Raw genomic sequence first — 15567 nt, 5'->3', positions numbered from 1 at the left:
ACCATCTGCCAGGACAGGACTGTTTCTGAGCCAAAGCATTACTCGTGGATGCTGTTATGTGGGAGCCTGCAATCAGACAGGAATCCAAGAGTACTCCTAAACCAGAGGCTGGACTGTCCACACGTGGAGGACCACCTTCAGCCAAAAAGGACTATTTTATCAAGGGAAACTCATCTAAACACTATCTTCTGCTTACTAACACCATATCTTCTTACTCTGCTTCAAGCAACTGTTACTTTCCCCACTGTGATCTCTTCCTGTCCTGTCCAAGTTCTGGACTACTCCATAGACCTTGCAATGCAGAGACCCAACACACTTAACAGGCATTGCTGTTAAAATGCGTGTGGGCTGAGTGAGATTCACACTGCTTTTAATTCTTACATAGAATTTTCCTGTAGGACTTGTCAAGTGGAAAAAAATAAAACAACCTAGGAAAAGGTAGGATTTTCCACTATTAGTCAGACAGGAAGGTTTTCTGCCACTTCAGTGCATTCTTCTGTCCCCACTTCATCTAAACCAGCAGTAGTTCTTATTGTTAACAATGTGAAATAATATGCAGGTAGCCAAGAAAGGAATGGATGTCTGTTCTGTATCCACCATTAGAAGAATATCACTCTGTTGTGGCCTGAAAAAAGCAGATTTGCTTTCTCTATAACACAGTTTTCAAAGCTGAAAGACTAAACTTTCTTTCACCTGCCAATGTACTTGGAGAGAGTGCAGGAGTAGAAGATGCAAGAGTAATGGTCCTCTCTGACATCATTAACCTAGGTCATCTCTGAGATATGTATTACACAGTAGGTAACACAGTTCACAGTAGCAAGAATACAGGAAGCTCCTTCCCATGTCCTGATGTTATGTACTGCTTGTATTCACTGTTGAAAATGAACTGCAAGCAATACTAAATATATTCACTTTCATTAACTTGTTTTTCTGGCCTTACTGCAGTCTCATTCTCTCAATGATTCTCCCCTTCTAATAAATCTTTTAAAGTCTGAGGAAAGAGCTAAGTTAAGAAAATTAAGGACACATTCTAATACGGTATACAAAAGAATAGATTCTGAAGCCTCTAAGTAGAAATATTATAGGAGAGCTTCTACCCCAAACTTACAGCTGGGAACAGGAAAGCTTAAACTGAGGTTGACTGTGCATTGTTCAGTTTCCATGCTAACTGCTGCCCGTAATAAAGCCTCCCAGGCAGAAGTAGCTGCCATCATATTGGGAACAGCCCTGGCAGCCTCCCTCCCTTTTCACTGCAGCTTCTCTTTCCCCAGCAGGACAGAGGAGATGCCCTTCATTTCTGAATTCAAAGCTTAGAATAGAGAAGTGATACTCATACATTCCACTGTTCTGATACATCTGCTCATGTCTCAGCTGGTCACAGCTAAGTCACAGGGCCGTATTCCAGCTAGGATGAAGGCAACAACCCATTCTCTATACCAGCAACTATACTGTGCTACACAGCTCACCCTCCTCAACAGCATATTTCCCTTCCCTCTGACTGTACTTTGTCTTGGATCAGAGAGGAAGAAAGAGCAATCAAAAGCAAGAAAAATAGTGACAGTAGCAGCAACAGGTAGCCTGGGCAGCACAAAAAGAAAATTAAGGGAAAAATCCCCAGTAATTCCTTCAGACTCCAGAACTCCAGACTAAGAGTATAACATCTAGACACACCCCAGCTTTCTGCCTCCCTGTCACGCTTCAGTTTCGTCTCTGGTATTCAGATACTGATAGATTCCAGTCTTCCTTCCCTTTCTTGTAAGAATTCATTAAAAGCCTAATAACCACACTTAAGCTCCACTTGCAATAGGTCACCTTCTTCTCAAAAGCCATGCAAGTTTTTTCCCTGCTCACCTGTCTACAAAATATGTCAGAGCTCAAACTGAAAAATCCCCAAATCCACCACACCAAACTTTGGCCCTTTACCCACATCCCTACACCACTTCAATTCAAACAACTACCCTTTTACTGTCACAGTTCCAGGCAGGACAGTACCCAAGGGATTGTACAATGCTCTTTGCCTTATCTCCAGAACTGCTCCAGGAACTGAATTAACCACAAGGTAAAGTTTGCAAGTCATTTCAGAAACATGTAAACGGGATCATAAATATTTACTGAAAATGCTACGTGGTTTTGCATGAAACTTGACAGCTCTGGAATGCTTATTTGAGGCATCTAGTCAGAGCCTGGGAAAGGAAGAGAAGAAAGGAAAAGACTCTGGAGTGGGAAGAAGGAAAGAATACTTAATCCCTCTTCTCTCCAATGAGTTCTACAAAAAAACATACATTATGATAGACTTTTCCATGACTGCACAGAGAGTTCCTGCTTGAATGTCCGCAAATAATCCGTGTAGTGCTTTTACAAGCATGCTCATCACGTTTTATGCTTGGAGTCACTTTCCCTCATTCCTTCCCATGCATTAGACTTTAGCCTCCCTGTTAGTCTATTAGCTGCCACTTTGTTTAGGGAACATAGCTCCCTTACAGTACAGGACAGAAAACAGAAGTCTAAAGACCATCAAAATCCCCGTACCTCCAGCATTAATATGTTTCACAGCATCCACCTGATATGCCAATTAACAATTGAGTATGAACAGGAGCTAAAGCTTATAAGGGAATTACTAAACATAAAAAGGAGTTTTGGTGACACCTCTGATGGCAGTTTTTCTAATCAAAACTGAATAAAATTACTCAAGCAGTTCTATGTTAAAGAACAAGATCCAGCAGCAGTTTTACCAGATGTCTGCAGGAACAGGGGGAAAATAAAGACTTTTTTTAATCCTTTGATAACAAATTTGAATGTTTTCAATTTATGCACTGCCATTAACAGGGTTTTGAACCTTCAGAGCACAAGAAAACACCATGAGGATAACCAAGCACTGACACAAGTTGCCCAGAGAGGCTGTGGAGTCTCCCTCCTCAGAGATATTCAAAAGCCATCTGGACATGGTCCTGGGCAACCAGACCGAGATGGCTCCACTTGAGCAGGGGGTTGGATCAGATCCCTTCTGATCTAAGCTAGTTTATGATTTGGTGAACCTCTCATGTTCTGTTTCTCACATTCTCAAGTCTTTTATTGTTCAGACTGTCAGCAGCTTTAACTGAGCTGACCAGCTTTAACAACTGCTTAGCAGCCTGTCTGTTAAGCACAACAGTAGGGTCACGTAGTTACACACCTCAGTGATCTGAATCTGATTATCTTCATTAAAAAGTAAGGAAGCAACAAAGCCTTCTGGCTTGATGATCTATCCACTGGCCTGAAGCCCAACAGGTACATCAAGTGAATAACACTGCTCCATAGCTTCTGCACAGAGCAATGTCTACTGAAGTGGCTGTAGCCAGATCCCAGGTGTCCATGCAGAAGTAAACGAGTCGCACTCCCTAAGGAGTGGAGGCTGCTGGGCAGGGGTTACTGCAAGTGGGATGGGGCTGCTGCAGCTGGCTCAGCCAGCTCTGGCCTAAGCACAGCCCGTGAGCTAATGTGAATTCCTTGGCTCAAAGCAAATACCTGAAATCTTTGGAAACCACAGGAATCAGCACAGAAATGGTGAATATCCCAGAGGAGCCAGTGTCAGTTAGGAAGCGAGGCTGCTGAAGGAAGGGTGTGACAAGGCTGAGTGGTGTGAGCTCAGGTGGCAGTATGGCAGCTAGAGGCAGTGCTGAGAAGCCCAGCAGTCTAACCCCAGAGCAAATCCTTGTGTCCCACTGCAAAGTCTCCCCAAGCTGCTGCTTCTTGGACCTTTTGCACGAATGTTTGGGTTTCAGCTCAGTTTTGCTTCTTCTTTTTCTCAAATCTATTTTTCAAATTCAAGGTAAATCTGAATGACAAGTTCCTGACCTTTCCAGCTATTCAAGCTAAGAAATAGGGTTGTCTACTAAATGTGGTTTAGGAGACAAAGTACTCTATGGAGAAGTCTCTCCAAAAGAAGGAGCCATTTCACTATGAATTCCCCACACTATGTGTCAAGCACTCATCACGCCTGTAGGCACCAAGCAAGAGAGGTCCACCAGGCTCCTTTCTGTCCCACACAGAAGGAAGCGTAGTTAGACAGGAGAGAGAACTAGCAAAACAGGGAAGGCTCACAAACAGTACAAGCTATTCCTGGCTCTATGTTCTCTTCAGCTGTATTTCAGGCACAAGTCAGGCTTGTTATTCTCTACTTACATGAATGCCCCTACAAAAACCAGCATAATCCACCAATTCAGCAGTTGGCTCTAAATGAAGCCTTGGGACTCCCACATAACTGCACTTGCTGAGTCACCTTGAAAAGCGTGTCAAAGTTTATAATTAAGACTGTAGTTTATCAACAATGTACCTCTTATTCAAACTAAGATATAAAAGATATGTCAATAAATACATTACATTGCCTGTTTTGGAAATCTCAGATAAATAAAACTACCAAGATTTTAATGTATGATCAGATGACAGAGTTATACTCTCTGGCAATCCTGGACCAGGCTTGCCATGATCACCTCATTTTCCAAAACTATACCTTCACTGCAAAGGTCCCAGCTACAGTTCTCCAGGCTGTGATCACAGAAAACCAGCCTAGATTATAATTGTCCTTTCCAGTACAAAGTTACTAAATATCTGCCAATTTAACAGATGTATGGCAGCACATTGTGTCTACTTATTTTTTTGTACTATGTACTAGAAAAGTGTTCAAACACTCTTCAATCCAACAGGAGGATCTTAAGTCACTCAGTGCTGCTTTATGCCTAATGCACAGTTTCAGTCTTGTTTCAAGCCCCAAGAAAGAGAAAAAAATCCCCACCCCACTCACTCCAAACAGATCACTGAATATATCCAAATTAATCTATTAGTAGCGTTCTTTCTAGAGGTCCATCAGGCACAAAATATGCAAGGAGTTTTGACAGAGTTCGAGGGAGGCACAACTAGAAAAGTTGCATTGTAAGAAAAGATAAAAACAGAGCACTTTCACTGATACCACTCTTAATAACTCTCCAGAAGTCTTAGAGTTGACTCTGCTCACTTGAGGCTCTGTCCCCTTATACAGCTTATTCCACAGGGAGTGGGATGGAAATAGCTAGAAAAGGAACCTACTCATCAGTGCTTCCTAAGTTCTACTTGGTATTCTTTTAGAGAAGAGACAGGAAAAAAAACCCCAAAACAAACAAAAAACTCCCAAAAATCAAAACAAAACCAAAAACCCACAATAAAAAAAAAAATCCCAGAAAACCACAGAAAAAAAACCCCAACACAAACATTTTGAAATTATTCTCTTCCTGAAAAACTACACTAAAAAAAAAATAATAAAAAAGAGAGAGAGAACTTTGGCTGGGGCAAACCAAACAGTTATTTAGTATTTCCAGCACAACAGTTGAAGACTTTGTTACACACATCTGGGTACAAACCCTTCCGTTCTCCTTCAGATGAAACTTGGAAAGTGAAATGGAAGGTACAAAAATGTTGGATTCACAACCTCTTACTTCTCCTCAGCTCTGAAGCCTCAAATTCCACTCTAGATCGTGTCATGACAAGCCTAACTGTGCCAGAAGAAGCAAGGCCTAAGGAAATATCTAGTCAAACATCACAAATGTTTTTTATACCAAGTCTGTTCCTTGTAAAGATCATTACATTTTACGGTTTCCTCATAGCACTCCTTTACTGGTAGAGGCCACCAAGTTTACTGAAACAGTCAGGTTCCTCTTGGAATATGCAAAGCATAACACAGAGAGGAACATGACCTTTCAGACAGACTAAGAAAAGGGAAAAAAAATTAAAACACCAAGCTAGGTCATCCTTACTACACTTCAGAGACTATCTACCTTTTAGAAAGCAAATTCAAATCATGGAAGTCACCACAGTGCACCACAGCACTAGCTGAGGTTCCAAAACCAGATTGCTTTGTTCTGATAGTATTTTTCACCCTAGATTACTTCTATACCACCTTTGATTCCAGGCCCTGACATTACCACCCTGTTTTCTGCTAGAAATTGTTTCTACCCTTAAGCAGCATGGGATTTTCTTCCTTAAGCAAAGCATTAAAAACAACTTCTACTCCCCAAGGTTAAAATATTTCTCTCCCCGTGAAGAGTGAAACTTTTGTCCCAGCTTTAAACCAAAGCATTACACCATGTGAGGCAACACAGTGCTCTCTCCCAGCACATAACTCACACTGTAAAATGAATGGCAAAACAGCTAAATAGGAAGCCATCATCCAGTAATTCTAGGTTCTTTACCTCTCACCAAATGAATCTGCAAATGCAGGGTATGGAGAGAAAGCAAATTGCTACAACTGAAGACCACTAGTGCCATCTGGAGGCCACACAGAACAGCCCACCTGAAGTTCTATCAGCCTCTGCTCACCTTGAGCGTTGTCCTCCAGAGAGCCTGCCAGCACTTGCAGCATGAACATACCAGCTGTACAGCCACCACAGATGGGAAAAGCTTAAGTATAATTAAAGATATGTCTGCAAGAAACTTAGAGCTATCATGTGAAAGCATTCAACTACAAATCTTTAGCTACAGCTGACACTTCAGCTGAAACTACTCAGTGGGCAGTTGAAGTTTAGTAACAGAACCAGAGCTACTCTCCAGACCCCAGAGTTATCTCTCTTGGAAGAGAGGTAACAGCTCATTATTTTCATTTCCTCTACACCTCTTCCATAGTTGTACTGGTAGAGTGGACCATACTGCAAAGCAGCACTGAGATACTTAGTGCTACATTTACTCTCCATGTCCTATCTATCTCTCACAGAAAGCTGAAGGATGGGATGCAATTTGAAAGAAAGGACAACTTTAATTAGTGATATTGTGGTGTCATATAGATATATGTTCCACTTGTTATGTGTCAACATCACATGCACCAGATTTGATTATAGTTTAAACAAATGGAATCTAAGCACACATTAAACTGCTAAGGATTTCAGAATACAGAAAAGTGATTTGCAAGTATTGCTGCCAGATGGGCACTGAGAAGATGGGCATGGAAGACTGAGAGTCCAGACTTCTTGCGACTGATGTTTCTGATTGGATACCTAGATACATACTTCCACACTCTTACCCTCAAGCAAAATATATTACTCTACTGGCAAAAATACACACTTATCCTCAGAGTAGAACACTTGGGTTTATACAGATGCATTTTTCCAGAAGTAAACTCCTTTGTTACAAGATCAGCCGAGCCACCTTTAAGATATCAATGATGGTGCAACTCCTATCTCTGAAGGCCTGCAATATAGTGCCGATTCTGAGAGCATGCTGGAATTCTATGCTATCTTGTTTTCCTCTTCACTTTCCAAAAACATGCAATATTAGCACCTAACAATTTAGCTGCCAGATCCCAAGAGAAGTCTTGCATGACTGACATGTTTAAGGCTCCCTTTCTAAAGGGAATTTAGTTGTTAAGCTTTCCACTCTTGAAGATGAGTTTCCCCTTTCTGCCTCCTTTTAGGGAAAAAATGTGTTCACATTATCTTTGCAGGCAGAGGCACATCACAACACACCTGAAGAGTGTTCATCGATTTAATGGATATTTCTTGTGGGATCATTATTTATGTATTCTTTGGCATTCATTACCTTATTGGGACAAAGATAATTGGGATTCAGTATCCACCCAACTCAGAGTCACGTCAGGCATGAACCCTAGATATATTCTGAATACACCAGATGTCCTTGTAAGAAAGATACAGCATTACTTAAAACTGCTGCTAAAGACAGTTGTGTGGCGTTTTTTCTCAAACATCACTACAGCTAAAATTCTGATCCGTTGGGAATTCAGAGGGGTGATTGCTCCAAATCCATTAGTTACTACAGATAAATATTTTGCTAAATTTCTGGGACAAAGAAAAACGGGTATTTTCGGTAGGCGAGTATTGATTCTAGAGAATGTTAGGTGTCTTTCCTGACTTACATGCAAAGGAAAATTGATATCTTGCAGGGTAAAAACAGTGAACTAGCCTAAAACCACTTAGTAGATACTGCAGAAAATAAATAGAAAAAAAATGAAAAAAAATAAAAGAAAACAAATGCTGACCCAAAATTTAGAAGAGTCATTGAAATTAACGAGTCATGGAGCTCATTCATTAACAGGTGTCCAACAACTTTTTTTTAGGACAGATTTGAGAAAGCTTGGATTCCCTTCCCCTTGGAGAATGGAGAAGAGGCACAATGCTATCAACAATCCCAGGTTTCAAGAAGAACTCAACCTTGAGAATGAACATGCCATTTATGAGCTCTTTGGCCATTCAACCTTTGAGAGTTGAAAACTTGCTTTGTTATTATATATAAAAGCCCTCACTCGAGATCCTATAATCTATATGGGACAGAGCATGATAAAGTATCATTTATTTAAACTCTGCAGAATTCCCTAACTGGCACTTTCCTCATTTTACTGTTGTTTCACGAGCAGAGAGGCAAGCCAAGAAATGTCTGGATCACCAAGTGCAGGTACACCAAAAAACAGACTTCTGCCATACCTGGCCAATCCTTCCTCATAGAGATAGACGACAAGTGGATCATAGGATGTAACCAGAACATAGAGACGCACATCAAACTTGAAATCTGAAATACAGTTGTCAAGAGTCAGTGACTGCAAATATCGTTCAGAATCATAACTCGTTGAGGAATTTCATCAGACTCTGAGAGCAATAAACCATTATCTGCTGCTGACACAGATGCCTGAAGCTATCCCAGTTGAAAAGCTTCCAGCTTTTAATGAATTCTCTGGTTACATTTATCTGATGCTAGACCAAGCTAGACCATCCAATTATTCAACTGAACTCCTGCAAAGGTTGCAGAGATCTTCAGATGCAGGGTTGGGGGAAGGGAGAAAAGCAATTCCTAAGCACACTCACCATCTATGAGCAAGGGATTGCTGATGTAACGAGACACCAAGATGTTATCTTCCACTACAATTTGGTTTGGCTGCAGAAGAACGGAGAATTTAAGAGTGAAAAAACAGGAGATATAAGGAATAAGAAGAAATTAGATCAAATCCACCATTTTTTCCTGCCTTTCCGTTCTAAAGCCATCCTGTACCAATAGGTATGTCTGGGGAAGGAAGAAATAAAACCAAAATGAAAAAAAGTAACTGTCAGTCACAACACATTTAAGGTAATTAGATCCTAAAGAGAAGTCTAGGAATGACTACATTGCCAAAAAAACCTGCTCATTGCATGTTCCAGTAAAATACTCAGAGTAGCATACAGATTTAACAGCCACAGGGCAATGGCGTAAAATAGGCAGAGAAAGAAAAGCCCACATCTAAGAAGTAACTGTTACTCTGTTTGCTTCTCAAGGGTTTAACCAAATACATGGAGAAGGGGTTAGAAGACCCATGATAGAGTATGTAACTACATTTGGTGGGGAAGTGACAAGTGAAGAAAATGACTCACCTTGTAACCTTTATAACTACATCCTGGGCTGGTATGCAACCTTTTTGCCTACCTTCTACTGAGTCTCAGTTCACAGCAGGAGCTCCTGTACCCAAAAGGTAAGAATAGAAAGCTCCGACTATGACAAATACAAATTGCAAAGTTATGGGATCTGTTGAACGGGTTTTTACTTTTTGCTGTATGTAAGGCTCTCTTTTAACTAGTTTCTTGCACAACATTTTCTTGCCTCTAGTTTGCAAAAGAGGCAAGAGAATCACAGGATTCTGCCTTTATTCAATTTTGCATATATTCAGCCATAACACCAGCATCATGAGCAGAAAACCTAATCACTATAAAATGGTTATATAGATTATGAGAGAACAAACTCAACTTCCCTCAGAATATCACACAAAAGTGACACACTGTTCTATATGATCAGGGAAATGCAAAGGTTTGTTATTTTTGGAGAGGTTATTGTTTTCAAAACCTTTTGTGATGAAATTCTGAAAGACACGCTTTTAATGGCATCACACTGAAGAAAACTGGCCTGTGGGCCAAACTAGCTGCAGTGTTTCTTGAACAGAAATACACAAAGGGATATTGGTCCCAGAAGGGTATTTTCCCCAGGTCATGGCCAACTGCCATGTGAGCCTGAGCTCATTCCTCCCTTTCAAGCAAAGAAAAAACTGAGTGTAGCTCTGGAAATACTTACCTCATACACTTGGCGAATTGCTCCCTTATTTTATGGGAAATGATCCAAGTAGAGAACAGATGAGGCAGCATGACCCCTTCAGTGCAGGGAAGGCTAAAGGGGTTTGAATGAGTGAAAACAAAATGACTCAACAGTCATTTTGATGCTGAGCATATTTATTGGAATCCCTTCGTGTTTGGCTCCAGTTCAGATGCATTTGTTACCTATGACAACCTAACTCCCTGCAAAGCCCACAGAGAGCAAAAGATTCTAAAACCCGCACATAGTTTTTGAAATCAATCTCCAATAAACCTCAGGAAGGACACACTGGCTTTAGATAACAGAGCTTTAAGATTGATACACTTCCTACTCTATCAAGGTTCATTTAAACTGGTCTTTTCCATGGGGAAGTGAGAGACAAGGGGTCTGTTTGAGGACTGTTTAGGTCACGCAGGGAAACAACTAAGGAGAGCTTTGGAAATCTCCACAAAGTCAGCGTGCTGTCAGCCACAAAGAGGGCATGAATCAGCACAGCTTCCCAAACCGTCTCAGGGAGTATAAACTTGCTCCTAATAAGCTAAAACTTGAAGGTAGATTGCAAGATGAGCACAGCATACAAAGAGACAGAATTGCTTTTGGTTACACAGCACAGACCCAGGCAGGCCTTCCAAGCTGCTCAGGGCTGTTGAACTGCTCACCAATATATGGCTGAAATTGAGAGTAAGGACAGTGTCCAGTTAGATGCCTCCATGCCTCTTGCCTGGAAGCTGACATAGTTTTGAAGACAGTGTTACTGAAGAGCAGTCCTTTTAGTGAACACTTACATTATTTACCAGGTAGACACCTCGACCTCTGGAAGAGGCCACAGGCTTCACTATCCATGGGCCTCTGTCCTTAGAATAGGTATCTGGTTAAAAGAAAACAGCACAAGTCTGCAACATTTTCCATTTTGCTTATTAACAGGGGAACAAGAATCAAGAAAGTTGCCTATGGTAAAGGCTTTAGAGAACTCCACAAGGAGATCAAAGTCTGCTTTTTCAATTTCATCCCTTTGAATCACTGTAATTATTACAGCCCCTCCATGAAGCCCCCCTGCTGCTCCAACAGATTCATTCTTCTGCCCTATCCCTCCTTTTGGCTCTTCTCACCTCAGTACTCCCAGGCATTAGGCAGGGATATTGTGAAGCTGGTCATCAACAATACTGTGCACATAAAAACTCCTCCATTTCAGAATGTTAAGCCCACATCAGCTTTTTGAAAACTTACACAGGTATGTAGTAAACAGCAGAGTAGAAATTACATAAAGAAATCATGTGGACCTTTACTGTCTTCCCAGCTTCCTCTAATTTTGTTGCCTTGACTACTGGCATGATCAAAAGGCTAGGATATTAAAAATCATTCCCTTCGCTTCACACCCCATTATTTTGTTTTATGTCTGGGCATCACCAGCCATTCACTTACTGCAGAAATCCTGGTACTCTGTCGGGAGGATGAAAGTCTGAGGTAAGATATGGAATGTCTTGAACCCATGGGCCAGCTGCATTCGACAGACGTTCTTGTACAGTCTGTCCTTTCGTGTCAGTTCATATGACCTGGAGTCCCGAAACAAGAGACTGTATCTATTTTTTCCTCAACATTACATCAACCCTCTGCTCCAGCTACTGAAGTATCTGTAGCTTTGTCAGATGTCTAAACCCTAACCTGCAACTCCTCACAAGCTTTACTGCCTCTATTTTACGGCTGTATTAATATAATTTGTGGCACTTCCTGCAATTCCCAAGACAGACTGAATCTGTTATAATGGTGGTTACAAACTTTAGCTGGGGACATAGGACTATCCCTCTAACTAAAAACCCAAAGTCACAAATAATTTATCATCAAATAAAGAAAATTGAATTAAAAATCTAATATTTGGACTAAAGACAAGCATTTTAATTTATATATTATTCCCCAAAAACCCCAAAGGCCATTAAGAATGAAGACAGCATGTGGCGCAGGTGCAGTCCTTTGGGATTTTACAGTACCATGGATACTCTATTTTTTGGGGGGGTATCTGTGTTCAGATTTTTGCAAATCATCACAGAGATGTTCAACAAAATATGGTATCAAGGTCTTACCTAGGGAAATGATTGACTTTCTGAACATCTGTAAGGGAACGCAGCAAGCAGGGCTTCAAGTGTGATCCTGTCCACATGAGATTATAATCGCTGCTATTAGGGTGAACCTAAAAAGTAACATAAAAAACACCACACATGAAAACATCGAACTAATGAAAAGTAACACCACTTTGTCCCTAGATCCAGAAGGCCAAAGCAACTCTAGTTTAAGACAGTCTCCTCTATTACATCTAATATAAGGGCAACTCCAGCCAAATTGCTGCCCTAAGGTACTCCCATGCTGGGAAATAACCATGTCAAATTTTTCTTAACAAAGTTGTGAGACTCATTTTCATAGCTTGCAAAGCATTTTAAATCTCTTCAGGAAACCTGTCAAATCAATTCCTTAAGGTGCTGTTATTCTGAAAAAAATAATCAACCCCACATATCTCTCAAATTGTCATAAGCTGCATACAGGACATTCTTTAAGGCAAGAAGGCACTAGAAGAGAAGTGTGAAATACTACATCAATACTTCTGAGAGCTTGTAAAGGCTGAGAAATTAAATCCTTCAGATCTTCCCAAGGGTGTGATACTTAAATGCAAAAAGAGAAAAAACACATGACCAAACTTCAGCATTCCTTCTCCCCTGTTTTTGAAGGCTTAAGACTAATAGGTTCTCCTTTGAGAGAGCAAAATGACATATTTTCAGTCTGACCAGCAGAGTACATTAAAAGACAAAACCAAAAACCTCAAGGGGGGGCCACAGCAACTTCCTGGTTCTAACGCTGCAGAGTTAAAAAGAAAACCAAAACAACAAACAAAAAATCCAAAACCATTATAATCCCCTCCCAGCCTAGCACAAAATCAGACCACAAGTCTGTTGCGCTCACCTCGTGGAATCCATGGGCAGTGAGAATGCTCCGAACCAGCCGGCTGTCCGTTCGCACAATCTTATAGGACATGTGGAAGCGCTCTGTGAAGAGGCAAAGAGACACGGGATTAGTCCGTGCCTGGAAGAATAAACCAAAGTCACTCATGCTACCAAAGAAAAGGACTCAGACACTACAGTTGCACTTAATTCACAGAGAGTAGCAGCACATAACAGGCAAAGGGAGATAGGAAATGCCAACATCAGCATCACTGAGCTGACTTACATCCATCCTTAGCTATAATATAGTAGCATCACAGATCCAACCCCATCATACAAAAATAAAGCACAGGACAGCCTAACAAATATGCAGATTTTTTTTTTTAAACATTCCATTATATAGACTGCTTCATAACACTCCAAACATGATTTCAGCTTTCTCCTCTATTCAACATTGGTATTCCCTGTAAAAAGTAATCATGTCTGATACCCCTCATTGACATGGCCAGCTTATGTGATCACTTTTCAGATCCTGAAAGCCCCAAATAAAGCATCGAATTTTTGTTTACATCTCATTCACCTAAAGTAAACACTACAAGGAAATAAAATTATAAATTCACTATGGAAATAGAAAGTCATTAAAACAAAAGCAGTATGCAGCCCTAGAAATATAAGATAAACCAAAGGCAAGTAGAAAGACTAGAGGTCAGTTGTAATGGAAGAGGATGTGGCAATCCAAAAAAGAGCTAAAGAGACAGTAGAGAAAGAAATTGCAATGCAAGAATACAGAACTGCCTAGAAAAGGCAGTTTACAAATCGATGCAAACTGAAAATAAAAGGGTGAAGATTAGATTAAACTTCAGGAAATATGTTCTATCAACAAAAGTAAGCCAAAAAAAGTAAGAAGTATCATAATCAGGAACAAGACGAAGCTGGAGGAAATTTAACAAGCTGCACTATTCAGCAGTAAACTTGTTAAACCATGTGAGAAAAAGTAGAAGAGACCCAAGCTCCAGTAAAAATGTGAGTTGCAATTACCATCAGCTTCTGGCACCATCCAAGTATGTTTTTAACTCACATGAAAGGATCAGGAGTTTCCACATATAAATCACCTTCTCCACCCCTTACCCCAATGAGCCAGAAGCATTTCTGCTTGGATAGGATATTAGAAACAAAAGCACCAATTACCTAAAAAAGGAAAAAGCAAGAGAAGAAAGAAGTGTCAGCACCTTCACAAAAAGAAGCTGAGTAGATTTTAGCTTTTTTCCAACTCAGCACATTCAGAACGAGCTCCCAGCTGTACACACCCACAAGTACTAACTTTCCAAATCCAAAGTGACTGTCTGTAACAACCCAGCCTCTTTAGAGGCTCTCCCTTATTTGACACTAGATAGGTTTGGTCTCCCAACTCAAGTGCTGCCAGCAATCGTTTTGTTTATGGCCTTCTCAGGGTTGTGAGGCTGTAGACTCAGAGATTTGTTACTACAGCTTATTATTGTTCATCTGTGGGGTTGGCTGCTCTATTTCCCAGTGAAATGCTCTCAAAACTCACTCCAATGATTGATTTTAAGGTCTTAGCTATGGTGAACTTGTATTCTGGTTCTAAGTTCTAGCATGTCCTCCAAGTTCAGTTTGCAAGCAGACAGTCTCAACTCAAAATATGTCAGGGCTCGGTGGAGGGACAGATACTTATCATAGACACTTATCCTAGTCCAAAGACATTATAAGCATTCACCAATGGATTTAGCATTTCTGAATGTCTCAGGGGTCAGAGATCAGAGAGGATTCTTTCTTTCCTACCATGTCCTCTTCCCTCCACAAAGCAAAGGGAACATCAGGTAAGAAGCTTTTACCTCACGCTTTCAAGTGTAAAGCTGGCACATAGCAGCACCCACCTCCAATTAGACGGAGGTAGCTGTCCTTAGTCAGAATGGCTTCAGCATGAAACACCAAAACAGGGACTCGCCTGCAGCCACCACCGGTCCACTTGATACATGGATGATCCCTGAAATGACAAAACAGTCAGTATAAGCAACTGCTGAACCTCATACATGCAGCAGTTAGCTACAATAAGAACACAGAAATTCTCCATTCTTACCCATCTCGCCTGTGGACAGAACATAAGTAAACACGCTGGGGAAAATAGTGGAAGACTAGTGAGGAGGACTGTAAACATGCCTAAGTGACTTACAGCTTGGGTGTAGAAAAATACATGGGACATTCTAACTGTTGTCTATCTTTGTGTGTTTCACAAGTAGAACATAGGAAGTCAGATAGCAGAGCACTGCAAAAGACTTCAAGGCACTCTATCGAACATGCTTGAGATTCCTGCCCTATGGTGGGAAAGGTCAAAGCACAGTGGTAAAATACACCTGCAAGAATCCCTGAAAAACAGGTGTGAGCAGATGCTTCAGTGATCCTCTAGCAAGGACCAAGCTCCACAAGCTCCACAGTGCCTTTCTGTCTGTGTGCCTCTGAAGCTGCTCTGGGGATCCCCCAGTGAGCAAGGCAATGAAAAGAAATTTATTCTTTGCATTTCAGCCAGTTTTGTGATTGTCCCTAAAGCCCTGCCTGT

General features: G+C 41.0%; 1 protein-coding gene across 11 annotated transcripts in view; it reads right to left on the bottom strand.

Moving 5' to 3' along the window:
* TTLL5 (tubulin tyrosine ligase like 5) overlaps positions 1 to 15567 on the bottom strand; it is a 120472-nt gene that overhangs the window by 101041 nt on the left and 3864 nt on the right. For 10 of the 11 annotated variants that reach the window (XR_015804633.1, XR_015804634.1, XM_014890043.2 and 7 more), the window contains 7 exons: positions 14888 to 14997; positions 13015 to 13097; positions 12144 to 12250; positions 11488 to 11618; positions 10851 to 10933; positions 8817 to 8886; positions 8439 to 8523 (listed from right to left, as the gene is read on the bottom strand). Coding sequence is in view for 9 of the 11 variants with exons in the window: in XM_014890043.2 (XP_014745529.1) it covers positions 8439 to 8523; positions 8817 to 8886; positions 10851 to 10933; positions 11488 to 11618; positions 12144 to 12250; positions 13015 to 13097; positions 14888 to 14997 (669 nt within the window). In the remaining 2 variants the exon portion in view is untranslated. Of the gene's footprint in view, positions 1 to 8438; positions 8524 to 8816; positions 8887 to 10850; positions 10934 to 11487; positions 11619 to 12143; positions 12251 to 13014; positions 13098 to 14030; positions 14181 to 14887; positions 14998 to 15567 lie in introns of those variants that run through there. The other variant, XM_088167368.1, reaches the window with a different exon arrangement.

The sequence above is a fragment of the Sturnus vulgaris genome, chromosome 6 (genome assembly GCF_052056855.1).
Source record: "Sturnus vulgaris isolate bStuVul1 chromosome 6, bStuVul1.hap1, whole genome shotgun sequence".
NCBI classification, from domain to species: domain Eukaryota; kingdom Metazoa; phylum Chordata; class Aves; order Passeriformes; family Sturnidae; genus Sturnus; species Sturnus vulgaris.
Note: the sequence above shows the minus strand (reverse complement) of the source record. Positions and strands in the feature narration are given on the sequence as shown.